General features: G+C 43.1%; 4 protein-coding genes across 6 annotated transcripts in view; 2 read left to right on the top strand and 2 right to left on the bottom strand.

The window, feature by feature from the left end:
• LOC108083749 (lachesin) overlaps positions 1-12,212 on the bottom strand; it is a 128,173-nt gene extending 115,961 nt beyond the window's left edge. For both annotated transcript variants that reach the window (XM_017179665.3, XM_070287163.1), the window contains exon 1: positions 11,495-12,212. The gene's annotated coding sequence lies outside the window, so the exon portion shown is untranslated. The remainder of the gene's footprint in view (positions 1-11,494) is intronic.
• An 8,102-nt stretch (positions 12,213-20,314) lies between these two features.
• Positions 20,315-21,819, top strand: LOC108083723 (nucleosome assembly protein 1-like 1). The gene is made up of 6 exons (XM_017179629.3): positions 20,315-20,536; positions 20,601-20,767; positions 20,824-20,947; positions 21,062-21,290; positions 21,352-21,440; positions 21,496-21,819. The coding sequence occupies exons 1-6, from the start codon at positions 20,465-20,467 to the stop codon at positions 21,679-21,681; spliced, it is 867 nt and encodes a 288-aa protein (XP_017035118.1). The 5' UTR covers positions 20,315-20,464; the 3' UTR covers positions 21,682-21,819.
• Positions 21,820-21,978: 159 nt separating this feature from the next.
• Positions 21,979-23,540, top strand: LOC108083724 (nucleosome assembly protein 1-like 1). Of its 2 annotated transcripts, none has more exons than XM_041775359.2 (6): positions 21,979-22,169; positions 22,225-22,391; positions 22,462-22,570; positions 22,637-22,865; positions 23,118-23,197; positions 23,253-23,540. In XM_041775359.2, exons 1-6 carry the CDS (start codon positions 22,098-22,100, stop codon positions 23,421-23,423), a joined length of 828 nt encoding a protein of 275 aa, XP_041631293.1. In that variant the 5' UTR covers positions 21,979-22,097; the 3' UTR covers positions 23,424-23,540. The 2 variants fall into 2 exon arrangements, with proteins under 2 accessions (XP_041631293.1, XP_017035119.1); XM_017179630.3 differs by having other exon boundaries at positions 21,981-22,169; positions 22,453-22,570.
• Positions 23,529-26,740, bottom strand: LOC108083720 (uncharacterized). Its single transcript, XM_017179626.3, has 5 exons — positions 26,402-26,740; positions 25,733-26,006; positions 25,550-25,672; positions 25,328-25,489; positions 23,529-25,269 (listed from the first exon to the last, which is right to left on the bottom strand). Exons 1-5 carry the CDS (start codon positions 26,680-26,682, stop codon positions 23,833-23,835), a joined length of 2,277 nt encoding a protein of 758 aa, XP_017035115.1. The 5' UTR covers positions 26,683-26,740; the 3' UTR covers positions 23,529-23,832.
• Positions 26,741-26,860: the final 120 nt, after the last annotated feature.

Here is a 26,860-nt window from a genome sequence, read left to right as displayed (position 1 = left end):
ATCTAAAAATATTTTCCAGTTCGCTTGATTGATCTGCTTTCGGAACGATTGAACGAATGCACCTGCCAGTGCCGTCTGGCAGTGTCAACTCCAAGCTGACCATTAATCACCATTAATCAAGAGGAATGGCACTTGAAAAGCCAGGTGTCGAGCTATACATATACATAGGTTTAATACCCTCACTGCGGCATGTCTTCATTTATTTTTTATCATGCAAATTAAATTTAATTGCTTAACAAGTTGTGGCAATTGGTGGGCAAACACAGGGCTCTCCAACTCCATTTTCTCTACCATTTTCATTACCATTCATTCCCCTGCCCCCTCCCTTGCCCGTCGCCAGGCGAAAGTAAAAGCACCCGGCTTCCACAAATTATCTCTGCTGCGCCAGCCAGCCAGACATTGCGGCCTGGGCTCAAACAATAACTAATGTCAGCCAAGCGCAAATTGCTTTATTAAATAAAGTTCAGCCAAAATAAGCAAAGCCAAAAAAAGGAAGTATCCCCCACACATCCCCGGGGACTGGGACTGGCCAAAGGAATCAGAGTAAATTGTACAATGTGGCCAGTGCCGGACCCGGGTCCGTCTAATCATTGTGCACACACTCCAACTGGCTGTGAGAAAGGCGAGTGGGCCAATGGGGGACCACAGACAAAAGGGCTGGTAAGGACATCGGCAGGCGGCCACAAGGACCGAAAGTATTTTTAGCTAATATCAATTTTTCATAGTTCAAAGATTTCTGCACAGACACACACAAAGAAATCTCACTGTGTGCACATGTCGGGGCCATTGAGGCAATATGAAATTTTCTGCTCTTCTGATTATAAACGATCCTCCGCAGTGTCCTGGCTTTGGGAATGGAACCGAATATATTTCGTTATATATGTTTACACTTGAAACGGAAAGAGCTTTTCGGTCTAGCTGCTCCCCTCTGATTTGTATTTATTTGAGGCTGTGCAGCCCCAGGAATAGCGCATACGCCGGGGGGAGCCACCGCCTGCAAGTGATAATTTATGGTCAAATGGAGTAGCTCCGGTACAAAACATCGGATTTCAATTCGACAGAGAGGATTTTCTCAGATCCTGGTTCTGAGATTTCATTAGCTGCCGCCGTAGTTTAAGTCACCAGTCAGGTGCATCGATAGTGTGCTTTTTTCGGGTCCTGCTCTGCGATTCAATGTGACAATTTCAATGTATGCTCGTCGTAAATTTTCGCCAAGCGTTATCGACATCGACATCCTTGCTGCCGCTCCTGCTGCTGCTACTGCTGCTGCTGTTGCTGCTGTTTCTGTTTCTGCCCTGCTTTGCCGCAGGAGTTGGTCCTGTGTGTCACTCTCCTTGGCCGACTTGCAGCTGCATTGTTTATATTCTCTGGCCCGACTGGAGTCGTGTAAATTCTCCCCTTCATCTAATGGCAAATTTATTTGGTACGTAAACAGTTTTTTGGCAACCAGGCTCACAGGGATGTATCGGAGCAGAGCAGAGATTGGAGGGTGTCGATTCTACTCGGGGCCTTTGTATTGTCTATTGCCTGCTGGCAGGATGGAGTGTAGAGTCAACTTGGAGAGCATGTAATTCCTGTGTCAGACTTAAATTGAATTCCTTTCCCAGCCGCTGTGCAGAGTGTGGGTTAGCCAAACTTGCTAATAATGCTGGCAAAGAGTTCCGGAACAGGACTGAAACTTTTCAAACTAAGCCAACAGGTTAGACATCGACTCACTGAGTGATTGTCTGAATGTCTGACTGCTGGCTGGTGATTGTGCTGGCAAGCCAGGACTTGATCAAATTTCGTATGCGTGTGTGCTGCTCTTGTTTTCGGTTTAATAGCACAAATCCATGACGCATACGCAGTGTTGCCACAAGCACGCACACAGACACACAAAACACTGGCATAGACGGAGTGGGTGGCCAACAAAAAGCGAACAACAAAATTAATTTTTCTCAGCCGCAAAAATGAAACCGAACAGCGTCGAAGCGCGTCGGCAAATTTACACACCATTAAGTAGTTTACAAACACACAACGCACACGCATTCAAAAGGTGTGTGCACCGCACTCACACACACCCACGCACGGCAAACGATCCACATGGATAGTCATTGTAATTTGATATTATGTTGCGAAATGGCGGCATGTGTTGCCTGATGGTGCACACAGCGCCTGAAGCGCCATCGCCATCGCCATCGGAATCAGAATCCCCCGGCTAAGGCAGATGATAGAGAAAATAAGTAAAGTAAAGCCGGCGAAATATGTATAATAAAATAAAACCCAATATCCGGGCCAAGCGGGAAAGGAGTGCCTGCGCCAGCGAACTATTCAATTCGCTCATTTCATTAAGTTTCTTGTCGCACTCGAGCACTTGACGTTGACAACGTGCCGTATGCGCAATATGGGGGCATTGTAAGTAGGTGGAGCCCATGTTTATCAGGCCGCATAACGATGTGTCACTTGTGCGTGGCTCTGAATAGACTAAGGACTGAGCTCGGGCTGTGGTCTGGATGGTCTGGGATGGTTGGGATGCTCCGGAGCGGGGCTGGGTGCACACTGCATATTGATATGCTAATCGAGCTGGCTGCCAGCTCGAACAACAACAGCAGCAGCAAATCGCTGGGCCCGTGCTTCGGCAAACGTGACTGCGTGTGTGTTTGTCCGCCTAATGGCATAAAGACAAAGGCACGGCACAGAAAACGGCAAAAACGCAGAGCGTGATGTCCAGGATTCGGGATCTAGGATGTAGGATCCTGGCTTTAGAGGTGGGTAAGCGCTATTAAGCGCATTATTTAGCCTTGGACACAATGGCAACACCCTCACACGGCAACAGCAACAACCACAACAGAACAACTGTGTAGATAAGCACTTTTGACGCTGTAATGGCTCCGCTGACCACTTTGTATCCTTGTGTAGCCATATGCTCGCTCGTCCCGCTGCCACCTTTTCCTCCGCTCTCTCTCACTCTCTGGGGCACACACAAACACATCTAAAGTGCCCTTAAGTGTCCTGGGCAGGCCACATAACCGACGACACCTAAGCAAAACACGCAAACAACCAAGTCAAGCCAAGCCAAGTGGTTGTTGTCCTGGCCATTTGGCGTGAGAGTCGCTTCCATTGATATGCCAAAACTCTGCTCGGCTACTGGCCATGTCTGCGGTTAGTTTCGGGCCTCTAACTAAGTCTGAACAATAAAGCGGTTGTCTTCTCAGGTAACCAATACAATCAACTACTTGAAGGGTTTCCCTATAAAAAAAAGAGATTTTATATTAATAATATTTTTAAATTTGTAACAAAACTAATATTTTATGTTAAAAGCTTATTTCAAACAGATTTGATTCCTCTGCTCGTAACATTCGTACATAAAATGTCACATTTCATTTTAGAGATACCTTAGATTAGAGCTCTTAAATCTCTACTGACTTTGGTAATATCCCCCTATATATTTATCTTTTATATTTATGCGTAGCTCTGCGACAAGTTGACTGTGCAAAACAATTTCCCGGTTTTAATAAAAGTAAACAACCGGGCTTAGTTTTGCAAAACCTCCCCAAGAAATGGCATAAAATTGGGCAGAAAAGAATGCAATTTTCGTGCCTATTCAAAGGACAACGCGTATTACTCAAAAAGGAATTAACTTTTCCTTCCCATGCTCGCAAAGTACACCATTTCGAGGAGTGGGCCCGTGCAGATGAGCTCACGTTAATCCCAAAATCTGCCCAAGTGCTGTCTGCCAAAAGCAACAACAAAGCCAGAATCTGTTATTTCTAGGCGAAAGAAGCACGCACACAAGTAAGCAGAGGCAGAAAGGGGCTGGAGAATTACGCACATTCTGACAATGTACACAGTGAGCATGGTACATGGCTGCGTATACGCAATATGGCTCCACTTTCGTTTTAATATGAATGCTAATAGGCTAAGTCGGGATTTCTGGACTCGCTCCCTCTCCCACTCACTGTCTCGTCGCTCCCTCGAAACGTAATTTTCCCACAATTTTTGTTCACTTTACGCATGGAGCCCAGACAATGCGAGACCGAATGAAAGGAACACTTGGCAATATGGTGCAGAAAGCAGCCAGCAGCAGTGGCAATACACAATAGCCAAGCCATTTTTATCGCTTTCTATGCCAGGGGCTTATGTTCTGCAGTTAACCAGAGAAGCCCCTGTAAGCCCCTCGGTGGGCACTGCGTCCTGCGCCATCTCTATCTCTGGCCATTTAATATGACTCTACTTAGGCAGACGCCCACCGAAAAAGAGCGAAAACGAAAAAATCTTTCTCATATTATGCAAACGTCTTAGCAGGAGCAGTGACCCCCAATGACCCAAAGCCAGAGCATGCACATAAATAAGCGGGAATACGTATGTATTTTTGTGGTTGTACACTGAGATAACAAGGAAATATAAGACTAAACTGTTAGTTTAGGAAAAATAATAAGTATGTACCCCAAATATTCTAACCTTTCCGCTTTCAAGAATAATTTCTTCACATTAAAAATATTTAATAAAGAGTGTAAGAAAATACTTAAAGTTCTAGTCAAAATACAATAAGGTAATAATGTTTTAAATGCAATATTCGCAGTGTACTTTCGTCTGTACTTGTATGAACCATCTTTCGTCGTTAACAAGCTTGCACTCTAATTTAGCAGAGAGTCCTATTGTGGCTATTTCTTCTGTTGTCGGAGGCGGATGTTTATCGTGGAATTTACGCCGTGTCCCTGCTGCTATAATTGGCTGTTAGGTCCGTTAAGATTGCGCTTCAATTTCAGATAGGTGACATTTCGTTGCATTTTAATGAGCTTCATTCCACGGGAAGCCGCGAAGCCACGCCATGCCATTCCATTTCATCAGCAGCTTATCGACTTATCTGCCGGCTGGTAATTGCGTGCTAAATTTTATGCTGACTCTGGCCAAAAGCCATCCCGGCCCATCCACTCACCTAGGCCATAAAACGCCAAGGCGCCGCCCGTCTCAAAATCTGTCTAAGCAGCAGGTTTTACGAATGCATGGAATATGTATGGCCTAATCAAAGTCAATGCCAGTCAAATGTGTCTAAATAATTCAAGTGTTTCGAATAAACACATTTAACAGGTCGACGCCGAGCCAAAAGCCAGCCAAAGGGCAAAAGCAACTTTCGGCATTAAACAAAAAGTCAAAAAATGAGGAAACGAAAAAAAAAAAAAACACAAAAGCTCAAACGGCAAAAGACCGCATAAATGATGCAAAGTATTCTTTTTCCTTTTCCCCCAAACAAGTTTAAACAAAAATCTCTTGTTTTGGGGTAATGAAACTGCAAGAAGCCGCCGCCGCCGCCGCCGCCTCTAGCAAGGACACAGGAAAGGCCCGCAAGAGGCATGGCAAGCCAGAGGTGGGGAAGGAAACCAGCTTGCCTACACCTGCTGACAAAGACATTTACTCAAAAAGTTTTTGCCGGCGCATGGCGCAAAATAAAAGGCACAACAAGGTATGCGGCAACATCAACATCCACATCCACATCCACTTCTACTTCCACAAACTGGGACACCGGGGCACGACAAGCATTTCTGGCAAAACGCCCGCGCCCATTAAGGGAGCCCACAAAGGGCGCGTTTTTCATTACCATCGATGGGTGGCAGGTCGTGGGCGCTCGCTGGCTGCTCCTTGTTGGTAGGGTCTTGAAAACGCCGAGTAAAAGGCAACAAAAGTCAAGGATACTGTCAAAAACTGCTGGCGGGCATTTCCTCACTTTCCATTTCACTTGTCCTTGCAGCAATCGCCCGACTCCAACTCCGAGTCCGCCGACTGTTGACTGTTTCTTTCTTATGTTTTCCCTTTTTTTGGATTTAATTATTTGGGTTCCTGCGGGCAATGCCTCGCACAAAGCCGTAACCGAAAATAAAAATAATAAAGGAAGTGTTGTCGTTTTTATTTGTATTCCCTTTCAGGTTTCGACTTTGAAATGAGCAAAGAGCGGTATCCTTCGGGCCCCGTTTCTCCCAATTTATTTAAATACAATTATATGTGCCTATAGCGGTCATGGACCAATTCATTTATCATTCGATTTGTTCACTTAATTAAACTGCATTTAGTGCCAAACTAAATTTGTTTGTTTATTTCCCCATGTGTATCTTAGGCAATTAGACGAAAGAGCGGCAGAGTGGATAGTCGGCCGCAATAGTGGCCACAATGAGCCGGGCCAGGTGAAATGCAACAATAAATAATCCTAATTAAATTGAAACTGAAAGGATTATTATAAAAGCAAACAAACATTAATTTACAATTTAGTAAGATAATAATGCAAAGTCAAAAACTACAATTAGACATTATAAAAAACACAACATTGGAAAATTAATACAAAGGAAACTGTTTCATTTTAAAATATTAAAAAATAAGTTACATTTGAATGGATTATTTTAGCCCCTATGAAATATTTATTTTTTCTCTCTCTCGTTTTTAATAACTGTGTGTCTCGTCTGACATTCATATTGATGGTTTAAATGTAGACAGACGAGATATATGTATAAACATTGCTGCACATAAACTACCAACCACAAACGCCAGTTCAAATGATTCTGATCAAATATTTTCTGCTGCCCGTCGGAGAGGATTTGATGAGCCTAGTCCAAATAATGCATTTCAAATGATATGTTCTTTAGTAAAATAATTATTAAAGCTGAACAAGAAACTCATTTATATTCATACATATATTAAATGTGTAGTGAAATAACATAAAATAATATCTTATTTCTCATTTAACTATCCGAAAATCATTTTTAAAATTTAATTTCTTGTTCTAAGATAATAAATCCAGATTAAATCCAAGTCCATTCCCATAAGCAAGTTTACTTAACCCCAAACAGAAGTTAATTACAATCATGTTGGACTTTTGCGAAATGAAATATCTAATCAATACAATGGGCTAGTGAAATTGTTATGTATTGTTATGGAAAATGGTGGCTGAGATGAAAACAGCTTATAGTTGAGTGCAACTGACCCCGCGGCTAATTAGCAACACGCACTCGCCTGCATTTACACTCACACACACCTGCGAGTGCCCCCCATAACGACAGCTTACAATTTAAGCTAATTACGTGGTGCACGTGAGGCTATGATTTAGCGTTTAGCATTGCAATTAAGCCGACAACTGGCCAACAGCCCGAAAGGAGGGATTGGAGTCGGGATCCGGCAGTCGGTGGCCCTAACTAACCTTATCATATCAGAGGCAGCACGCAAAGCGACTAAGTAGAGTGTGTCAAACCATAATGGACAAGGGCGACAATAAAACCGAGAGGAGAACATATTCCGGCAAATAAAAAACACAAGCCAATGCCCCGTTGACAAGCCGCAAAGGCCACGAGAAAGGCAAAGAGCTGCCCAAGGATACTCGTAACCAAAACGCGGATGCGTGCGCGCAGGACGTTAGTGGGCTTAGTTACGAGGGCGTTGCCAGAGAAGTGCAACAATTAAATTTAATTACCAATGTCATAAATATGCCATGTCACAACAGTCCAGCCCCCGGTCCGGTCAAACGAATGCAATTGCCCTGGCAAAATAATCAAATAACCGGAGAGCCCGATCCCAGTCCCGGGCCCATGCCTGAGAGCGATCCACAACGGCCTTCTGACCGAATGCCGACCAAAAAGCCAGTCGACCAACGTGTAAATTACCACTGCACAAATTAATTATTCAAATGTGCACACTGGAATGACTAAACATACGTCGCATCTGGGCCTCCGAGTGTGAATGCGAATGCGAATGTGATTGGGAGCGTGGGCCTTGGTATTAGCCATCCCAAATTGAGGCCGCTGCAAAGGGGCGCTGGCTGGTGGTAGCTTCAGCGGCAACTGCAACGGCATCCTAATTAGCCCTAATAAAGCGACTAAGCATGGATTTCGGTCAAGCGCAGGTTGGCTAACCGAAATTGCAGCATAATTTGAAGCTGGTCAAATACTGTGAAATCAAGCGTCAAACACAGAGTGAATTTATACACAGGAGGCAAAATTTCATTTTCAGGATGCTCGGCATAGTTTGCGTAACCAGAAATCTCCTTGAAGTAGCACAATTTCTGGCCCACAAAATGTATTAAACATAATCTGTGAGGAATTTTGGGAATGTTTATACAAACGCAAACATATTTTAATATATTTTATTAGGAAAATTATCGATTTATTTATATTTTAAATTATGTACAACTAACACAAGTCTTTAAATGTACAACAATGAATAAATTTGACATTTTTATAAAAGATCATTATAGTTCTCGCAATTGTAATCTTAAATTAGAAAGAAAAGTAAACTTATTATACTCGAATTTCCTTTGCCCAGATTTTTTCACGTCCACTTTGGGAAATATTGACAATAAGAGAAATCATAGCATACTTTTCTGCACCGCCAGCAGAATTAGCCATTAGCAAATCAAAGATTGTGTTTACCCCCAGGTAATTCTCCGCCCAAACTCCCCTCCCGAAGACGTTTTCATATTTTCACTATTTTCACGCTCATTATGCGCCAGGCAGCGCTCATTGCCTCGGTTCTTGGTCCTTGGGTCTTGGTTCTTGGCCCTCTTTCAGCAATTACCTGGACTGGTCTGCCTGCTGCTGCCACTGCTGCTGGCTCATTTTTATTTTCCTTCTCGCGCTACGATTGCTGCCACATTTATTTTACTTACTCGCTGCTTCTACAATTTCTGTTTCTTTTTTATTTGGCCTTTTTTTTTTTTTATTTTTGCTATTTCAGCTGGCCACAAACAAAGGAGGGAAGAGGCGAGCGTGGCTCGGCGTCATAATGAGCTCAAATTTATTGGGTCATTTGGAAAAATACGAGAAATCTACTGCGGCTCCTCTCTTTATACGAGGCATGGACATTCCTTATTTTGCTTTTGCCATTTAGCCAGAAATTTTAACATCAAGCAAACACACACTGGGCAAATGAAACCGTGAACCAGAAAGGGAGGACGAAGGGGAAACCGAAGCCGAAGCAGTTGCTTATTATGGCATCTAGATTTCGTTCTCCCTTCGTTCATTTTTTTAATTAGTCAATAGTTGAGAATGGCGCAAGCCCTGGTTGGATAGAGCAAAAACTATGGTACCTTGGTGTGTCCGCGTATCCATGTGAAAAGAAAATGAACTGTGAAATGGGTGAGGTGAGCTGGCCCGAAAAAAAAGCTAATTCATATTTATTAGAGGGGGAACTTGAAATATAAAGAAAAGAAGCCAAGGATAACAAAGAGAAATTAAAATGTTCGAATAAGAGGATCAAATTAGTTATTTAAATGCAATATGTTCGTCGCCCTGTCTTTTAGGAGACACAGAATAAACTAATAAGTAAGAAGCTTAGAATTACAGACTCAAAAGCTACCAATATGCGAATATTCCACACGATCTCACAGTGATTATCGAGATTATCTGTGAGTTGCCACTAGTTTCCCACATTTGTGTGTACTTGAGCCGCTGCCTTAGTGACTAAGTAACCGAATATGCCCAGACTGGCAAGTCTATTAATCTCTCATCCGGCAAATACAATTTGTAATTAAATGTTGGCAATTAATTATGAATGCCAGCGCGTGTGGCGAATGAACTGAAGCGTTCCATGCTCTCCTGCCAGACTTCACATTTATCAATGGCAATAGCAGGAACAGGAACAAGGCCAGGACTGGGACTGGGACTGGGACGAGAACGTGGGAGCCAGATCGGGAGCGGTAGCAGGTAATAACCAAGGACCAATCGATGCACGGACAATTGAATTAAAGCCAATTGCAGCCAGTGCGTGCATGGGACTCGACATGGCTCGTTTTATTGTTATGAATTATGCTTGTTGTTATTACCGTCGATGCCAATATAGGCGGCCATATGCATGGAGCGGCTGGTTAGCTGCTTGTCTGTGGTCGCCCACTCTCATGGATCCTGGTGGATGCAACTATTTACATTATTCCATTATTATGGAATATTTTCGTAATTCCATTTTGGCCGGTACGTTCTGTTTGTGCTGGTGTGTTTGTGCGTGCGGTCATGTTTAATTAGCCAAATTTATGTATGAATGCTTTAAAACAATTACCACAACAGCCACGCCCACACGCCCCCAAAAACATGAGCTATGCGCTCCGAGTTTGAATTAGGAATTTTGAATAACAATCGGAACTTAATAGAGTTGCCTGCCTCTGCCTGCTCTCACATTAAATTGCATTTTGTCCGCGCCGTTTGGGGGCATGGGAATTAATTGCGCCTGGCCAGGATGCAGGATCCGGACTCCAGCATTCTGGGGTCCTGAATAATGGCTGCCGAACCAGGCCAACCGACGAGTCCCGCCCGATAAATATAAATATGAATGTCTTTTAACTATTATGCCACGAGATTGCTGTGGCTTTCGAGCGCCTTTAATTATTTAACCATTATGTGCGTTGACTTATTTATGCGTGCGTGTGTGTGTGTGTGTGTTGATTGTACTATATGCTGGGTGTTTGCTCCTCCATATAGCCTCCGCGGGCGGGTCCAACTTATTTATTGATATGTCTTTCGATTTTAAGCCCCGACTGCTGGTCGCACTGTTTAAACGGAAATTAAAGTTGCCGATACATTGGAGTGAGGGTGTGCGTGTGACACGTGTATATTTATGTATGTTTTAAAACCAATTTTCACCTCGCAGATACATTGAAACAGTTTGCGGCTCTCTGTCCTGCAGCATATTATATTAAAAATGATTTTTGACCTGGTTTCTGATTTTCTGGAGGTAAAATCAGAGAAAATACTATACAAAAGAGGGAAATTTAAGCAAAATTGTACTGCGATTCTTCAATCTAAACAAATTAGTAAAAGTCCTAGATGGAAATTGTATTTCATTAAAGAATTAAAGCTGTCAGCTTAATATGAGTTAATGCCTGTGGGCCATCCATAATTCATATAGATATCAATCTGTTAAGCCGGTGTGGCATATTATGCGAGTAAACGAACTGTGATTGTCACATCGAGAGCTTTGCTTTTTCCTTTGGATTTATGCCATTCCAATCAGAGCTGGTCGATGTTTTTGCAACTGGCGCATAATTGTTTTCTATATAAACTTCAATTTTACACAGTGTTTCAAACCTTTTGCAATTTGCAATTTGCCATGGCCCAAAGCCTACGGCAGATGACAATTTATGGGAAAAAAATGATAAACTCGATGTGAAGAGAAATAAAATAGAACGTGGACAGCAATTGAAGTGCGAAAACACAGCATACATATTTTTAATTAATTGTTAAAAAATACAAACAATAATGCAGCGACCAAAAAAACAATTCAGAGTGATTGCGAAAATCGCATAGCTTTATTTTATATTAATTATGCAGCTGAATGATTGCAACTCGGCCATTAAATATGCGGCCAGAGACACAGCATTGAGCAACAAAAACAATGTCTGCAATTAAATTGTGCAATTGCTTTATTTCCTGAATGCCGCTCGTCAACGGGGATCCACTTGGATGTGCATATGAATAATTGTATTAAGGACTCCACTCCGCCACTCTCCGCTCGGACTCGACTCTCAACAGGTGACGGAACTTACCTCACATGAAAATAGTAGGTCTGTTGCTTTTGGGTCTTTTAGCCTGACTAAGCACTTTGACCCGATTGTTCGTATGTTTATTTGTTTGCTTGGCTTTATTTATGGCTCGTTTGGCTTGGAACACACACACTCGGAACGGCACAGGATCACCGGGGGGACACACATAGGATGCGGATACGTCACTTTAATATGCATACGGGTCTGTTCTGTCGTGGAGTCCTAATTTAAAATGCGGCACAATTTTCCGTGAGCAAATATTTAAATATTTAATTTCCGGTGCTGATTGTTTACATTTGCTTCTGCGGTGGCTGGTATTTTTCACTCTTAATTTAATTAAAAATCTTCGTCTTGCTGTTGCTTTTGCTTTTCGTGTTGTGTTTTTTTCTGTTAATCACAAATCGTGGTAATTGGTGTTGTTGGGGATCCAAAGAAGTTGCTAAATTTCTGTCTAGCGGTGTGGGGACAACGGTATTTCACGAGAGAGAGAGAGAATGCGAGTGGCGGTAATGGTAAGAGAGCGCGTTAACGGTGCAAGTAACGGTGAAGGACCACCCGAGAGGCAAATTCGAATCAGAACCGAAATCTGCGAACCGCGATTTTCTTTGCCGGTTAATCGCGCACAATAAGTAGATTTTTTATAAATTACGATCAAATCTTTTCACACTATATCTTTATCCCACTTTATCGTCAACACTAACTACCCTTGCCAACGACAATACACAGAGTTTAAGAGTTGATTTACCAGAGATATTTCAATCACGTAGTTTTTCTACTACAGTTTTCAATCTTCCGACAGTGACAATTGAATATTTCCCAAGTTAATTCCCGATAGTTGAATTATTTGATTAACTCGTTGAATTAATTAAAATTTTTACTTTATTTATTTTACTCTTCGGATGGCAGTAGGACGAGAGCACAACCGTCTGCTTTCGCGTTTCGAATATAACTGAAGTTAAAGACCGTTTTCCTTATCGGTTGACGCACGAACCCGCCCGAAGCGGTGCTCGGCAACCACTCGTTGATTCAACAGTTAGCCGAAAGGACGCACCCGAGTGCAGTGGGTGGTGGGAGGTGGGTGCCAGGACTACGTACGAACGGCTAGCACAATATAATTGGTATTACAGCCTCTTGTGCCCGCTGTGGTTGTTGTTGTTGCTTTGGAAACTAGCGGTAGTTTTCGCTGCTGCTCTTTTCGTTTGTACTACGGCAATAAATGTGTGCCATCCGCAAAGAGAGAATTTCCCACGCAAAGAGGGTGGTTTATGTGGAACTTAAGAGAGAATACCGGGGTCACTGTGGATTTTATTCTTTGCATACCAATTCCGGTTACTCAAACACAATGTTTCATTTTATTTTAATTTACACAAATATTTAAATTTTAGTTATGACACTTATTTAGTTATTTATATAAAATTAGCCGACAGAGTTGATTTGTGTGACCTTCAATTTATTATTATTTTATAGCTTGACTTGAGGCTCGTAGATGGCTTTATTTTGATCTACAGAAATTGAGACATGACTACATTGTTCCAGTTTTTACACAACTTTTGTTATTAATTGTTAAATTGTTTGTTTTATTATTGTTATGTTTCTTTATTAACTAAATTAAAAATATAGAAATATGAAAAGATTTTCTTTATAATTTATTTTATTCATTACAAATCTACTTATAGACAAAATATAGATAGGTCTTGGTAAAATATTTATTTACTTTATATTTCATTACTAGGTAAGTTTTCCTCGGCTAAAATGTTTTAATTTTATTAATTTTGTTTGAAGACGAACTGTCACAAAATATCCCATTAAGATTAAAAAGCTTTAAGCTATTTAAAGCTTGACTTTGATTTAAATTGAACATTTTGTGTACATTTCCCTTTGCTTCTAACAGCAAGGGAAATTTTCTCTTTATTTTTTTTTTATAATTTTTTCCGGTGGAATAATTTAAACATTTTTTAGATTTCTTAGACTTAGAATAGAGATAATCCTTATGTTTACTAAAAATTAATATTAAAAATTACCATACAATTTACTACCAATAATAGTTCATCAGGATTTAGTAGATTTCGGAGAAGCCATTCGATCTAGCTATGTACATATATCACGCAGACATAAAAATGTAGCCCTTTTTTAAGATTTTATCATTAAAATTAAACATTAAACACAATACTATAGGTGTTCCGATTAACTTGAGTTCATTGATATTTTTTTGTTGGTTTTTTACCACATTGCTCCCCCCAAGAAAAATTTGAAAAATTAAGTAAGATGCTCGGCTAATTGACAGCTTTGTGGTTCTGCCGTCTCCCGTTCTGTCCTGCGGTGTTACTTGTTATTTATAGTTGAATGCTTTTTTTTTGTCTGGTCCTGTTCCAGGGCCCATTTCGGACATCTTGGCCATTTTGGCCATTTCGACCATGGACATGAACTGTCGGCGTCGGAGTCGAACTCGGGCTTGGGTTCGGGACTCATCTTCACGCTTCAAGGCCGCCACACACTTGAGATGCGCCCTCAATTCATTTTCTTTTCCTTACTTACGCTCCTCGAGCCAGTTTATTGTTATTTTGGCCGTTTCTGTTTTTGTTTTCTGGCAAACTTCTTGTACCGCCATCTGCGAAATGAGGCTTACCGCCCACAGTGGCCGTCCTTGCCGCCTTATCCTGCCGGACTGGCCGGGATCCAACGTCCAGCAGCCAGCAGCCAGCGTCCTGTGTCCAGTGTCCAATGGCCGTGGCCAAGGCCCAGTTTGCTGGCTGCCCCCAAACTATTTGCCATGGCCCACTCCAGTCCTGGCGAGCACTCGCTACCATAATGAATATTTATGAAGATTTAAAAAACATTTTCTTCGCGTCTGTTGTTTTATGATTTGCAAGTGTGCCATTCTTTTTCCCACTGCCAGAGCGCCGTCAGCTCAATGGCGTGCAAAGTTTTCTGTTTTTCGCCCCAGTGACGAGTGCGCCGGAATACCACGGATACGGACAATGGACAATGAACGTTGAGCATTGGACGATGGTCATCGGGCATCCGTAAGAGGAACGACATCGCACACAACCCACAAGGCGAAATCATTCTAAATACGCACACTGTCGCTTTGCTGCTGTCTCAATCGATGCAGTTGAAAAAAATGTTAATTATATTTTGTATTTTGTATTTAAATTAAATTAGCAAGGTAATTGTATTGTTTAACATACAAGCATATAAAAAAGAGGATAAAACGTCTTTCAACAGCAACTTTGTTGAAAATGCCAACATTGAAATAAAAATCAACACAATTGGTATCTAGGTTAGTAGTAAAACATAAATGTAGAAAAACGACAACATATCGTAGTTTTTATTATCAGATTTAATAAAAAAATGTGTACTCCCAGCACAATTCAATTTGTATATTTCTTTTGAAAAAAAATTACTTACATTTCTGGTTTTAACGTTATGTTATTTAAAAGAGATTAACCCAAAGACCTTTTGTGCTTTTTTCGCAGTGCTCTTTGGTAGCTGCCACTTCTGCTGCTGTTGTTTTCATTTTGTAAATGATTTCATTATGTGCTACAAACGCCTCCATCGATGGCGGGGTGGTGATGTCCATTCCTGCTGCTCCGGCTCCTCGTACTGGTCCTGATGGGCCTGATGGTCCTGATGGTCCTGATGGTCAGGGTGGAGTGATGGTCATGCTGTACTGCGCGACGGTGGCGTATACTTGCTATTGCCAGTGCCATCGCAGAAGGACGAATTTGCGTCCGGCATGGCTCCTTGGTGGGAATTTATTGATAATTTAATTTGACATTTGCGGTCCCTGATTGTCATGATTGTTTTCATTTTAATCTTGTTGTTTTCCCAGCATTTCTTTGTTCATTCCGTTGCTGTTGTTCTTTTTCTCTTCATTTTTATTTGCTCTTTTATATGCATTGTGTATACGTTTTTTACATCGAACCTTTGGCTATTTGCATTTAGGTTTTATGCCCTTGTTTTTTCCACTTTTCAGCGGGACCTCTCATCATCATTGGCAGGCAGGAGACGGGCGACGCTGGGAAACAATATCGATGGGGCGTGCTAAAGGAATTTACATGCCGTTATGGCCCTTTAAAGGATCGCCCCGTTTAACTTTTGTTTGCTGCTTTGTGTTTTGTGACTTTCCCCACGCCTTTGTGTTCGGCTTGGCACATTGCAAATTTGCATGCGAAAACAATGAAATTCATTGGTCCTTGGCTGCCCGGCTTGGCTGCTGCTCCGCGTCTTATTGAAATGTCCTTCGTCCTGGCAGGCCTCACCAAATACCTTTAGAGCAGCAACAGCATCCACAGCAACAGCAGCATCTACAAAATGTAATGCCCTTAATGACATTGCCAAAGGAATTTTAATTAAACTATTTCCTGCCTGACTTGCCTCCCGGTCTGTTGGCAATGGGCGTGGCTAAGCAGCTTCAAATGTGCACAAATATTGAAATATTTATGGAACTAGCACATGAACACACGAGTACAGTGAGGAGAAAAATGTGACCAATGGATTTCCATTACTGCAAATGATAGAAATAAGAAACCTACAAATATTAAAACTACCGAGAGCTTAAAAGAAGCTTATTCTACACATTTCTTATTCCTTACTGCTTTTATAGTTTTTATAGTTTCGTTGGTTTCTCAGATACAACAGTTAAAACTATTAGTAATGAATGAAAAGCCCACATATTATATACCAAGTTTCAAAGGGTTTGTACAAGCATTAGGATCCCGTGATAACTTTTTATAGTTTTCCCAGCTTGCAGCTTCAAACAGTAGACTATACTTCTCAAACATACTGCGGCTTACAGGAAATGTATGATATTAAAATATATCGAGTCTCGGCTCTGGATTTTCTGTGTGCAGTACCAAGGGCATCAGCACACAGAAACGAGGCGATCCAAGGCGAAACCCAAACCAAATCTGAACCAATACTTTTCCCGCCCCAGCCCTTGCCCCGTAATGCAATTTTAATTTCAGCCAGCAGCACAGCAGCTCAGCAGGCAGGCAAAAGTCACGGGGAGGTCATGTGGCAGCAGAGGCATCAGCTGTGCAGCTGATTTTCCACCATCATCAGCCCCGGCTACAGCTCGAGCTCCAGGCCCAGCTTCTTGCCGGGCCACCGCTCCAACGGAGCAGCCATCCATCCACCTTGTCGCGTTCCGTTTCCGCCAGCGCTGCCATCATTTCCGCTGCTCATTTTTGACTGACTGCTGACAAATTTGTATGTCTTCACTTTATGTTTTCGTGTTTGTCTTGTTGGCTGATTTGATTGTCGAAATTCCCAGCAATTTCGATTGTCATTGTCTGTTTCAGTTGCTGTATCTGTACTGCCGGAGTGGAGCAATCAGCGGCCAAAAGGAAGAAGGAGATGTTGCACCTTAAACCTGCTTAAAGAGAGCGAAGGTGCCGGAAAACAACATAAATTGCGGCCAGAGATGTAGTGCTACCCGGTAGCCCCAAGTTTTGCGGCCCCAAAAACTTTGCATCAATATGCAGGCAAGGAGGAGCCAAGGAGCAGCCCACAAGGTGGAAAAGCAGCCATAAGGAAATTTCATTATTACCGCGCTTACACGCTAATGAAGCATGTAAAATGTCAATGTAGTAGTGCGGGTATGTACTTGCATCCTTCACATGCACAGGCCCGGGTGTGTGTGTGTGGGCGTCCTGTGCCTGAATTTGTGTACGAGTTGGGTTTCTAGTTTTATTGCAAATGTGTGTAATGAATGTAAATTAGTAAAAAGTTTCCGGACGGGGGTGCGGGCGCCAAGGAAGCTGGTGCCAAACTATCCTGCGGCTGGCAAGGATCTGCACTGCTCCTTGTGTGAACATATGGGTGTGTGTTGGTATGTGTGAGGGTTATGAATAGCATTCGAATTAGGATGTCAGGTAAGACAAACTGCAGGTGTATGGCTGTTAATTATGAGCAGCATCGCCACACCAAGCTATCCCCCGGATTTTACACAGTAAAAACGAAAGACTAAAAGAAGCACATTAATGCTAATCTTCCAGAATTATTAGTTATAAGGATGTTACCTTTATAAAAGGCTGCTCATTAAAATTGAATTTAAAGGATCTTTTATTACATTCCACCACTGGATGTCCAATTAAAATACCTTTTCATTCGTTTAGGTTTTTACGCCAATGACCCTCTAAGCCAATTAGTTGGCTATGCAAATTAGTTGGAGATATTTCGCAAGTTTTCCAACTGTTAATTATCATTTAACTAATAACATTTAATGGCAAACACAGCTCTGCACTTTGAGGCATTAGGCGGTGCCGGGCAAAAACTTTAAACTTCTTTCACCAACTGGTGCAGGGGGCGAGGTTGGAAACCGACAGCTGCAACTTATTAGATGCGTTGTCTGGTTTATGCAAAACCAAAGGCAACATTGGCCCCTGTTCCCCTTGGACAGCACTATTCGTCCAGCTCCATCTAGCCACCGAGCCACCCAGCCACCCAGCCACCCAGCCACCTAGTTCCATTTAAAATAAGCAAAGCAAACTAACAAAATTCGTTTATCAACGCCATGCTGTCTGCAGCTCAAGGAAAGTTCAACCAAGGTGCAAAATAATTTGTTGCAATCAGCTTAGCCTGCAGGCTGAGGATGCCCTTGCTCCGCCCCGAAAATGGGGGCGTGGCAGAGTGGCAGCTGGGAATGGGCCCCATAAAGCGGCTGCGTTACGTTGCCAGCCGGGCAAGTTTTCAATTTAAGTTGAATTATTATGACCTTAATTAACACGTCGTTTCATCATCAAATGCTGCACTACATCTTATGCTTTTGTTGCAGATATTTCGGCACGGCGCCGAGCTTCACAGCCAGGTGGATGGCTCCAGGACGTGGGACTCGTGGGGATGAGGATGTTGAGCTGCTGATTCGATTTTCTGCAGACATGCACTTTTCCCAGGCAAAGAGCGGCAGGAGATGCGGGAACAGCAGGAGCTCTAATCCCTGCGCAAAGTAACTGTTGCTCCGACCGGTGGGGCTGCTCCGGACCGAACCGTGCTGCCCTGGGTTTTACTAATTTTGGTTTTAATTAAATTCAAACTATGTTGACGCTGCCGGCACTGACGACCTCCGACGCCCGGCAATCACGTGGGTGATGGCCACGATCCCCCCGGCTGCTGATGGCGATGATGATGAGGCTGCTCTCCATTACTTATGTAGCTAAATTTTATGCACCTCCTAATTGAATGACCGAAATGTAAATTGAAAATGCCTGAACAGCTTAAATGGCTTCGCACTTAAAGAGTCCGTGCACTGAGAAAAAGTGTCACCAGACAGGATAACTAAACAACTTTATAAAATTAACAAAACAAATATAAAAATAAATATAGAGACCCGTTTCTAACATACGCATCTTTAACACCAAGTTGGAAACAACGCCTTCAAAAGAACCTAAACCTAAACTCTTAAAAAATGTATAATAACTTTAGTCGGAACTTGTTTAATGGAAATATCTGTGACACACATGAAGTGAATGTACATATGCATATAAACCATAAATTTAAAAAGAGCTTTAAGCTGAATACATCCCATAAATCTCGGAATTGGCCAGCCAAAGAAGTCATCATCAGATGGCTGCCTGACGTACACTATTTGCGTTATGATTTCTTTTTAATTTCCCAGCGGTATTTAGGAGAAAAATTTAATAATGTCAAATGTGAGGACACCAACGGGGGACACGAAGGGGGAATGTCCAGTCCCGCGAATACGGGACATGTACCATGTGTATTTTCTGAGCAAACAATGCGATCTCGCTTTTCCTCACATTTTCCAACCTCTGCGCATCCGCTGTGGCTGACCCCGTGCGAGTGTGTGAGTGCTTGTGTTTGTCCGGACTTCCGCTTGGCTAAATTTGTTTACACTTTTTTCTTGCCGCGGCGGTCCCACTCATAATTTCATTTTGAAACGTTTGCCCAGCAACAAAATTACTTGTTTTTCCATTGTTTCTCACAGCCTGACATATGGCACTAAGCCTGGCCCGCTTTATTAAAACCAGCGACAAAAGACAAACCGAAAACTCGCAGAATTCCCAACAAGCAGGACACCAAGAACCGAGTTCGGTCCATTTAACAGACTCTCACTCTCTCCTCTTGGCCAGAAGGCGATGGCTGAACCCTTGGCAGCACTCAGCACGTGATTTGCATACACTTAAGCAGCCACCACCGCCCACGTGTACATCTGGCCCACACTTAATTACATGGCAAATGAAAAGTTGAAGAAACCGAAAGAAAAAAAAAATGAACAGGAAACCAAAAATATAAACAGGAAAAAACAGGAATTAAATGTGCGTTAAATTGCCAATAAACATGGCCTGCATCTCAATGGCAGCATCAAGCGAAAGGGGTTTTAAAGCCGCCAACAATATGCGTAAGATGGTTACACTTTGGCAAAAAGTTGGTTAATGAGTTCATTATTAGTTTGGAAAGTATAAAAATACTTGGTTACACGTGAGTCTGACCTCAGAAACGGAAAACAGGTAATACAGTTCGAATATCTTCTTTAAATTAAAATGAAAGCTAACTTCGGAAAGATGAAGTTTGAATATCCTTGCAGTTTACATTTGGCTTATTTAACAATTTTAAGTATGTAACCCCTGATAAAATGTTGAAAAGTTGGCAACATTTTTGTTCTTCTCCAACATGTCTTAAAGGACTCGCCTGTAAATTCTGGTCAAGGAAAGGACTTGTTGACTAGCTTCTGACTGAAATTAAAATTCCCTGCAATGGTACAAACTATGGAAATGAGTAGGCGATAATTTCCAAAAATTGTATCTGCAGCTACTAAGTGGGCTTTGACATTAGAGCTGCTAGTATTTGACCACCTCAAAACATCACATCATTCTCACGCCGAGAGTCGAGGCATACATAGCATATACGACGTTATTAAATTTGTCAAAAAAGTGCACAGGGAACTTTTGGATTTTTTGTACTTGATTTTCATTTTGTGAAGGGGTATCTCCCATACATTACCATTCAGAAATGGAACCAACACGCACAAGGGCCGCGGTGCGCATCAAATCTACAACTCCGTACGTGAAACCTGAAAAGAGAGTAAGTGAAATAGTCTCTAATCCGTGGCAGGGTATATAAAAGATTCGGTGCAATCCATCTGCAGGAGACCATTTACACCGACGACGAGAGGAATACAATAACCGAGCTGAAAAAGCTCTATCTGGAGACCATTAATTTGGATGTGGCCCTACAGCGAGATATCTATAATATGGAGAAGAGTTACGAGGACCGCCACAATGTTATATTTGAGAAACGCAAGAAGATCATAGAGTAAGTCGAACAAATTTTACTCATTTTTCAAACCAAGCTCAAGCCACATTTCCCAGGGATTTCCGTAAACAAACCCACGGCGATTCGACGCCAAATGAGAACGTCAGTAATTTTTGGCTCAAGGTGCTAAAAGCCTCTTACACAGAGTTCATCAGCAAGAAGGACGAGAAGATTTTGTCAGTAAGTACATCATACCAAACTACAAAAATTTAACTTAAATAAAATAACATTAAATTATAGTTTTAAATCAGATAGAATCCTTTGGGCAGTTAATACTCTTGCTCTTTCTTACAGACCTTGGTCGATGTACGTTCCCGGCTCTATAATGACCCAGAAGTTAAGTTCGACATCGAGTTCCACTTCGATAAGAACGAATACTTCACCAACAGTGTGCTGAAAAAGACGTATTTCTTAAACTGCCTGCCGGACCCCAAAGATCCGCTTTCGTATGACGGCGCCGAGATCTACAAGTGCGAGGGCTGCACCATTGATTGGAAGACGCCAAAGAGCGGCGAGAATAGTAGTAAGCCTAGTGATACTACTGACCCCTATACGAAATATCTAAAATTAACTCCTTCAAACAGGCGAATCGGATAACCCATCTTTCTTCAACTTCTTTTCTCCTCCCACTGTGCCGGCGGACCCCGAGAATGAATACTTCTGTGACGTCAATGTGAGATCGCTGAAGTTTATTTTCTGGACATCTAACTCACATTTATTCTGCACAGGCAATACTACAAAATGACTTTGAGCTGGGCTTCTACCTAAAGGAACGCGTCATTCCCAAGGCAGTGATCTTCTTCACAGGCGAGATCGCCGACTGCCAGAGCACCTCCGAGTCGGACTCTGAGAATACCGATGACGATTCTGACGCCGAGGAGGAAGACGAATCGTCCAATGGCACCGACAAGTGAACAAGCAATTTCTACACCTTTACACCTTTTACACTTTTCACAATTGTTTTTCACACAAAAGCACCTCGCCATTAATTGGTCTGTCCTTACAAGATTTACCAAGCTGCCAAATAAACATTTCATTTTACGTATACCAAAGTCTTATTTAATGAGGATTAGTTTTTCGAGGGTTTCCACTGGTTGATACAATTTGCTGAACTAAAAATCCCAAAACAAGGCGGAAATAATTTGTTTTTAAATTAAGCTGTGACTTAACAAAGTGTGCCCTGTCATTTGTGCTAGTTGCTAGTTTGCCTTACCGCATTACCTCATTGTCACTCTGAGAGTCAGACGTCTGACAAATACGAAAAAATTAAACGTAGACAAAAAGAAAACGTGAATATTTGATATAATTTAGCAAAAGGCAGCCAATCAAAATGGAGTCGGCAATGAAAAGTCTCGAGGAGAAGATGAAAAATTTAACTACGTTTTCAAAACCAGAAGATAATGTAAGTGAAATAGTTACCCCCTTACTATATGCTTAAGAATCTTATCAATCTGCAGGACGCCGATTTCACCGACGAGGAGAGAAAGACGATTACAGAGCTAAAGCAACTCTACCTAGAGACTCTTAAACTAGATGTAACCATGCAGCGTGACATCTACAAGATGGAGAAGAGCTACGAGGATCGCCACAACACCATTTACGAGAAGCGCAAGAAGATCCTAGAGTGAGTGACACGACACACTTTACACATATTCCTGAAACCCAGCTGAAACTTGATTTCTTAGTGAATTTAGAAAACAAAACCACGGCGACTCAAATGAAAACGTAAAAAACTTTTGGCTTAACGTACTCAAGGTCGCGTGCAAAGAGTTGATAAACAAGAATGACGAGGAGATTTTGGCAGTAAGAGTATTCCAATTCGAACTTAGAAATATTTTTTGCTACAAGAATTAACTCGCTGACCTACAGTTTTTGTCCGACGTTCGATCCCACCTTTATGTGGATGATATTGTGAAGTTCGACATAGACTTCCATTTCGATAAGAACGAATATTTCAGCAATAAAGTTCTGAAAAAGACGTACTTCTTCAACTGCCTGCCGGACCCGAAAGATCCCCTATTGTTTGACGGCGCAGAGATTTTTAAGTGCGAAGGATGCACCATTGATTGGAAGACACCAAAAAGCCGCGTTAAGAATAGTAAGTACAAAAAGCAGGATACCGATATATAGATCCATATTTTAACATTCGGATAAATGTATGATAAACCTTATTCCTTTCCCTACATCGTAGTGATTAGTGATATCGCTCTCTTAAAATTTAATGTTAAATTTCTCTATATTTTAAATTTTGATTTGTTTAAGCGTAATATTCTTGTCAATATGTTTTATATCTCATGATATATTTACATCTGTAATAGAAAGTATCACTTACCGTTTACTCCATTTACAGGCGAACCATCTTTCTTTGACTTCTTCTCCCCTCCCACTTTGCCGGAGGACACCGATGATGACCATTATATCGACATACACGTGAGATCAGTTAGGTATATTGTCTGGAAATGTTGCACACTTTTATACTCCCCAGACCATACTGAACAATGACTTTGAGATGGGTTTCTATCTGAAGGAACGCGTGATCCCCAAAGCGGTGATTTTCTTCACTGGCGAGATCGTCGACTGTCAGAGCACCAGCGAATCAGATGAAGATTCAGATACCGATGAGGAAGAGGCATCTTGCAACGCCACTGGCCAGTGAACTGCAAACATTTTTACACTTTTTATCTTCCCACAGAGCCACTGAAAACGTAATTGGTCTGTCCTTACATTATACAGAGCTGCCAAATAAACATTTCATTGTACGTATACCAAAGGAGTCGCGCGTTCTTTAATGCCTAACTAGAGGATTGGTTTCTGGTGGAGTCTGGGTTTTTGGATTTATACAGTGCACTGAACCGGCTTATAGTACAAGGGCTTGTTTAGTTTGGAACGTAATACTAAAGAGCTGAGCTACAGCACTCGCTTGTAGCCAGAGTTGTGGGATCGTCGGCTTGGCCATGTCGTCGTCCTCTTCGTCGTCTTAAAATATCTCCATGCAGCTCGGCCCATTTCCACACAAAAGTTTCACGGAATACAACATGATAAAAACATATGGGAGGGGGAATCTACTACGGGATCACCAGGACCGGCGGCGGGGGCGGTGGCGATTGCGGTGGCTGCTGATCACGTTCACCCACCGGTCCTTCTTCGTTCTGTACGGCCACCTCATCTTCCTGCTCCTCAATCGGAACCTCCACGCCATCCTCATCGTCCACTGTCAAGTGCGTGGCCACCACCTCACACTCCGGTTTGCTGCTCTTGAAACGGCGCAGCCCCGAAAGCGTTATGCTCGTGCCGCTCACATCTATGAAGATCAAATTGGGCGAGCACTGCACCAGGTGCTCCAGGGTGTGATTCGTTATGTGGTGGTAGTTGCGCAACGAAAGGCGCTCCAAGCGGTTGTCCGGAGACCGATTGATGTTCCGTATCCAAACCACATCCGGCTGCACGGGTCTAGCTGCTCTGCCAAAGCTGTAGATCGCGCGGTCGGATACATAGCATTGCGGCGGAGCCGGGCAGGTCGTTGGACGGTAGCGCATTCGGCGAGCGTAGTCCCGATCGAGGGGGTCAAGCATGTTCCAGAACATGGGATGCTGCACCACCTGGTCGAAGTTCCCACGTGGATGCGATCGATGGCGGCGCGAGTGCATCACAAGCATCGGCTCCCGAATGGCCATTGCCTGCGGATTCATGTAGATCATCTGATCGCGACGCGGCAGGAAGCGACTGTGGGCCGGATTGTTTCCCCGCCAGGTGCGCAAGTGGTCCGCCATCTGCTCCAAAATGGCCACCATATTGGGCTGTTGCCGTGGGTTCTCCTGACCAGGTGGATGCACTTCGGGCACGTAGATGTAAGCGCGCGGCGTGGGCGACGGCCCAGGATTCTGGCCATCAGGATTATCCGCATCCGCTGCCGGCGGCACCGCAGGTGGTGGATGGTCGGCGGCCACGCTGGGCAAAGCAATCACCACCAGTGGCGATCGTACGGGTGGACCTCCATTTTGGCCATTACCATGAGAAGCTGCACTCTCCAGTTTGTCCGACGAGCAGGAGGAGGTTGAGGAGGACGTGTCTGTAGAGGCCGAAGTGGATGAGGTGTCCTCATCCTCAGATTCTGAGGAGCCAGTACTCTTTTTCGCCAGTGGCTCCCTAGTATTGGCAGCTGGCACTGCTGAGGCAGGTGGCGACGGCTCCTTTCTCTCGTTGCAATTGTCAGAGTTAAACATATCTGCATTCTGATCTTTGCCTTGCGCAATCTTGCAGGCTCGCAGGTGTTCCATGGCAGCCCGCGATGTGGACGGCTCATCGTCGTTGAGAACTTTTATAGATTCCGGCTGCGGGGCAGCAGCCTCGTCATTGACATTGCCATTATTGGTCTTCTCCGGAGAGGGGAGTTCAGCAGGCAGGTTGGTTGGCGACTCTAGAAACAGCTCCTTAAGATTCTCGATGGCGCTGAAGCACTGCAAATCCGAGTTATTGATGGGCGTTAAGCGGAGATCTAGCACCTGAGAATGAAATAGGTTACAGCGGATTCCAGGTAAATTTTGTGGTCGCCTTGCAAACCTCTAGTTTGTGGAAGCCAAAGCGGGCCGCCATGCTGCCGTAAGGAACAAACTTGCAGAGCATCTGACAGCCCTTAAGACTAAGACGTCGCAGCGAAGGCAGCTTTGAGAGGGCCATAATGTAATATGGTTCGAACCAGTTATTGTCCTCAATGCTGAGATCCTAAGGCCAAAAGAAATTGGGAATTAGTTTCATTTATTTATATTATTATATTATATTTACCTCCAAGTCCACTAGTTGCAACTCTATCGTGTGGAATATACTCTTGACCAGATTGCCCACCTTCACACTGCAGTCTTTGAGCATTAGTCGCTTCAGCGAGGCAGGAAACTCGGAAATGTGTATCTATAGTCCGTTTTAGTCAAATTAATCATAAGGAGACATATGAATCCTTTTGCAACTCACATATTCGAAGTCCAGGCTGACGCCCTGGAGTTCCAGCACCTTTAACTGAGTTTCCACCTTGGGGAATACGGAACTCAGGGTCATGGTGAACTGCTTGAACTCGCCGGCCACATGCTGCGAGGAGGGGGGACCGCAAATCTTGATGGTGTGTGTCTTCTCGGTGGCTCGCCCAAGGATCTCCTCCAGAATGCCCATGGGTAGCGGTCCATTGCTGAGATCTATGCGGTGCCAGAAGCGGTGGTCCAGAAGTAAGCTCTCAAAACGAGGCGAGCAGCTAAATATATTTGATTTTTAAATATCAATAGGAATGGAAACTTAAACGTGAACTGTAGCAGAAATCTTTTAAACAAAGAACACATAAGATACTGAATTACTATGGTCAAGTATAATACAACCCTTGAGTCATGGGACTGGATATCTTATGTCTAGATATTGAGCTACATGCCGGTAAGTTTCTCTTGGAAGCTAATAGTGTCAAGTTTATGCAGTTTGTAAAATATCCGAAATTTAATATGTATACTCTGCACATAAACAAAAATAATAAGTCTTATGTATCCCAAAGTAGATTCAATTCGTAAAATAAGATAATTTCAAATTCCGGGAAATCCCTATTGGACGTGCCCCCTTTGTATATGTATTTGTTGCGGATGGCCACTAAAGGGGACTCACTGCATCACCGCCATAATAGAGGGCGTGTCCAGGTACTTGAAGATCTCGTAAAGCATCTCGTCGCAAAAGTCCAGCAGGTTGTGCTCTATGCCCGGGATGCGCTGATCCGGCGACTGCTGCTGCAGCTCCTCCCTTCTGCGTTGTTTCGTCTGCGGCTCCTCTTCGGGGGCTTCTGGTGACGGGAGTTGCGGGGGCGTGACGACCGGCTCCCGTGCCGGACGCTCGCTGGCCGAGAAGCGGCGCTTTTGCGCTGCGACGCAAGCGCTGCCCACGTCGTCCATGCTGATTTTGGCTGCTTTTTATTGCCAATTTATCGTGTATTTTTCTTCCAGCTAAAATGCAAGTAACCAGTGTGACCGCAGCAGGAGCGCGAGCTTATCCAAAAGTGCGGTACCGCAAAAATACCGAAATCCTAGCTGATAGAGATGGGAGAAACTCAACAGTCATCGTTTTAGTGTG

This window comes from Drosophila kikkawai, chromosome 3R (assembly GCF_030179895.1).
Source record: "Drosophila kikkawai strain 14028-0561.14 chromosome 3R, DkikHiC1v2, whole genome shotgun sequence".
Lineage (NCBI taxonomy): Eukaryota > Metazoa > Arthropoda > Insecta > Diptera > Drosophilidae > Drosophila > Drosophila kikkawai.
Note: the sequence above shows the minus strand (reverse complement) of the source record. Positions and strands in the feature narration are given on the sequence as shown.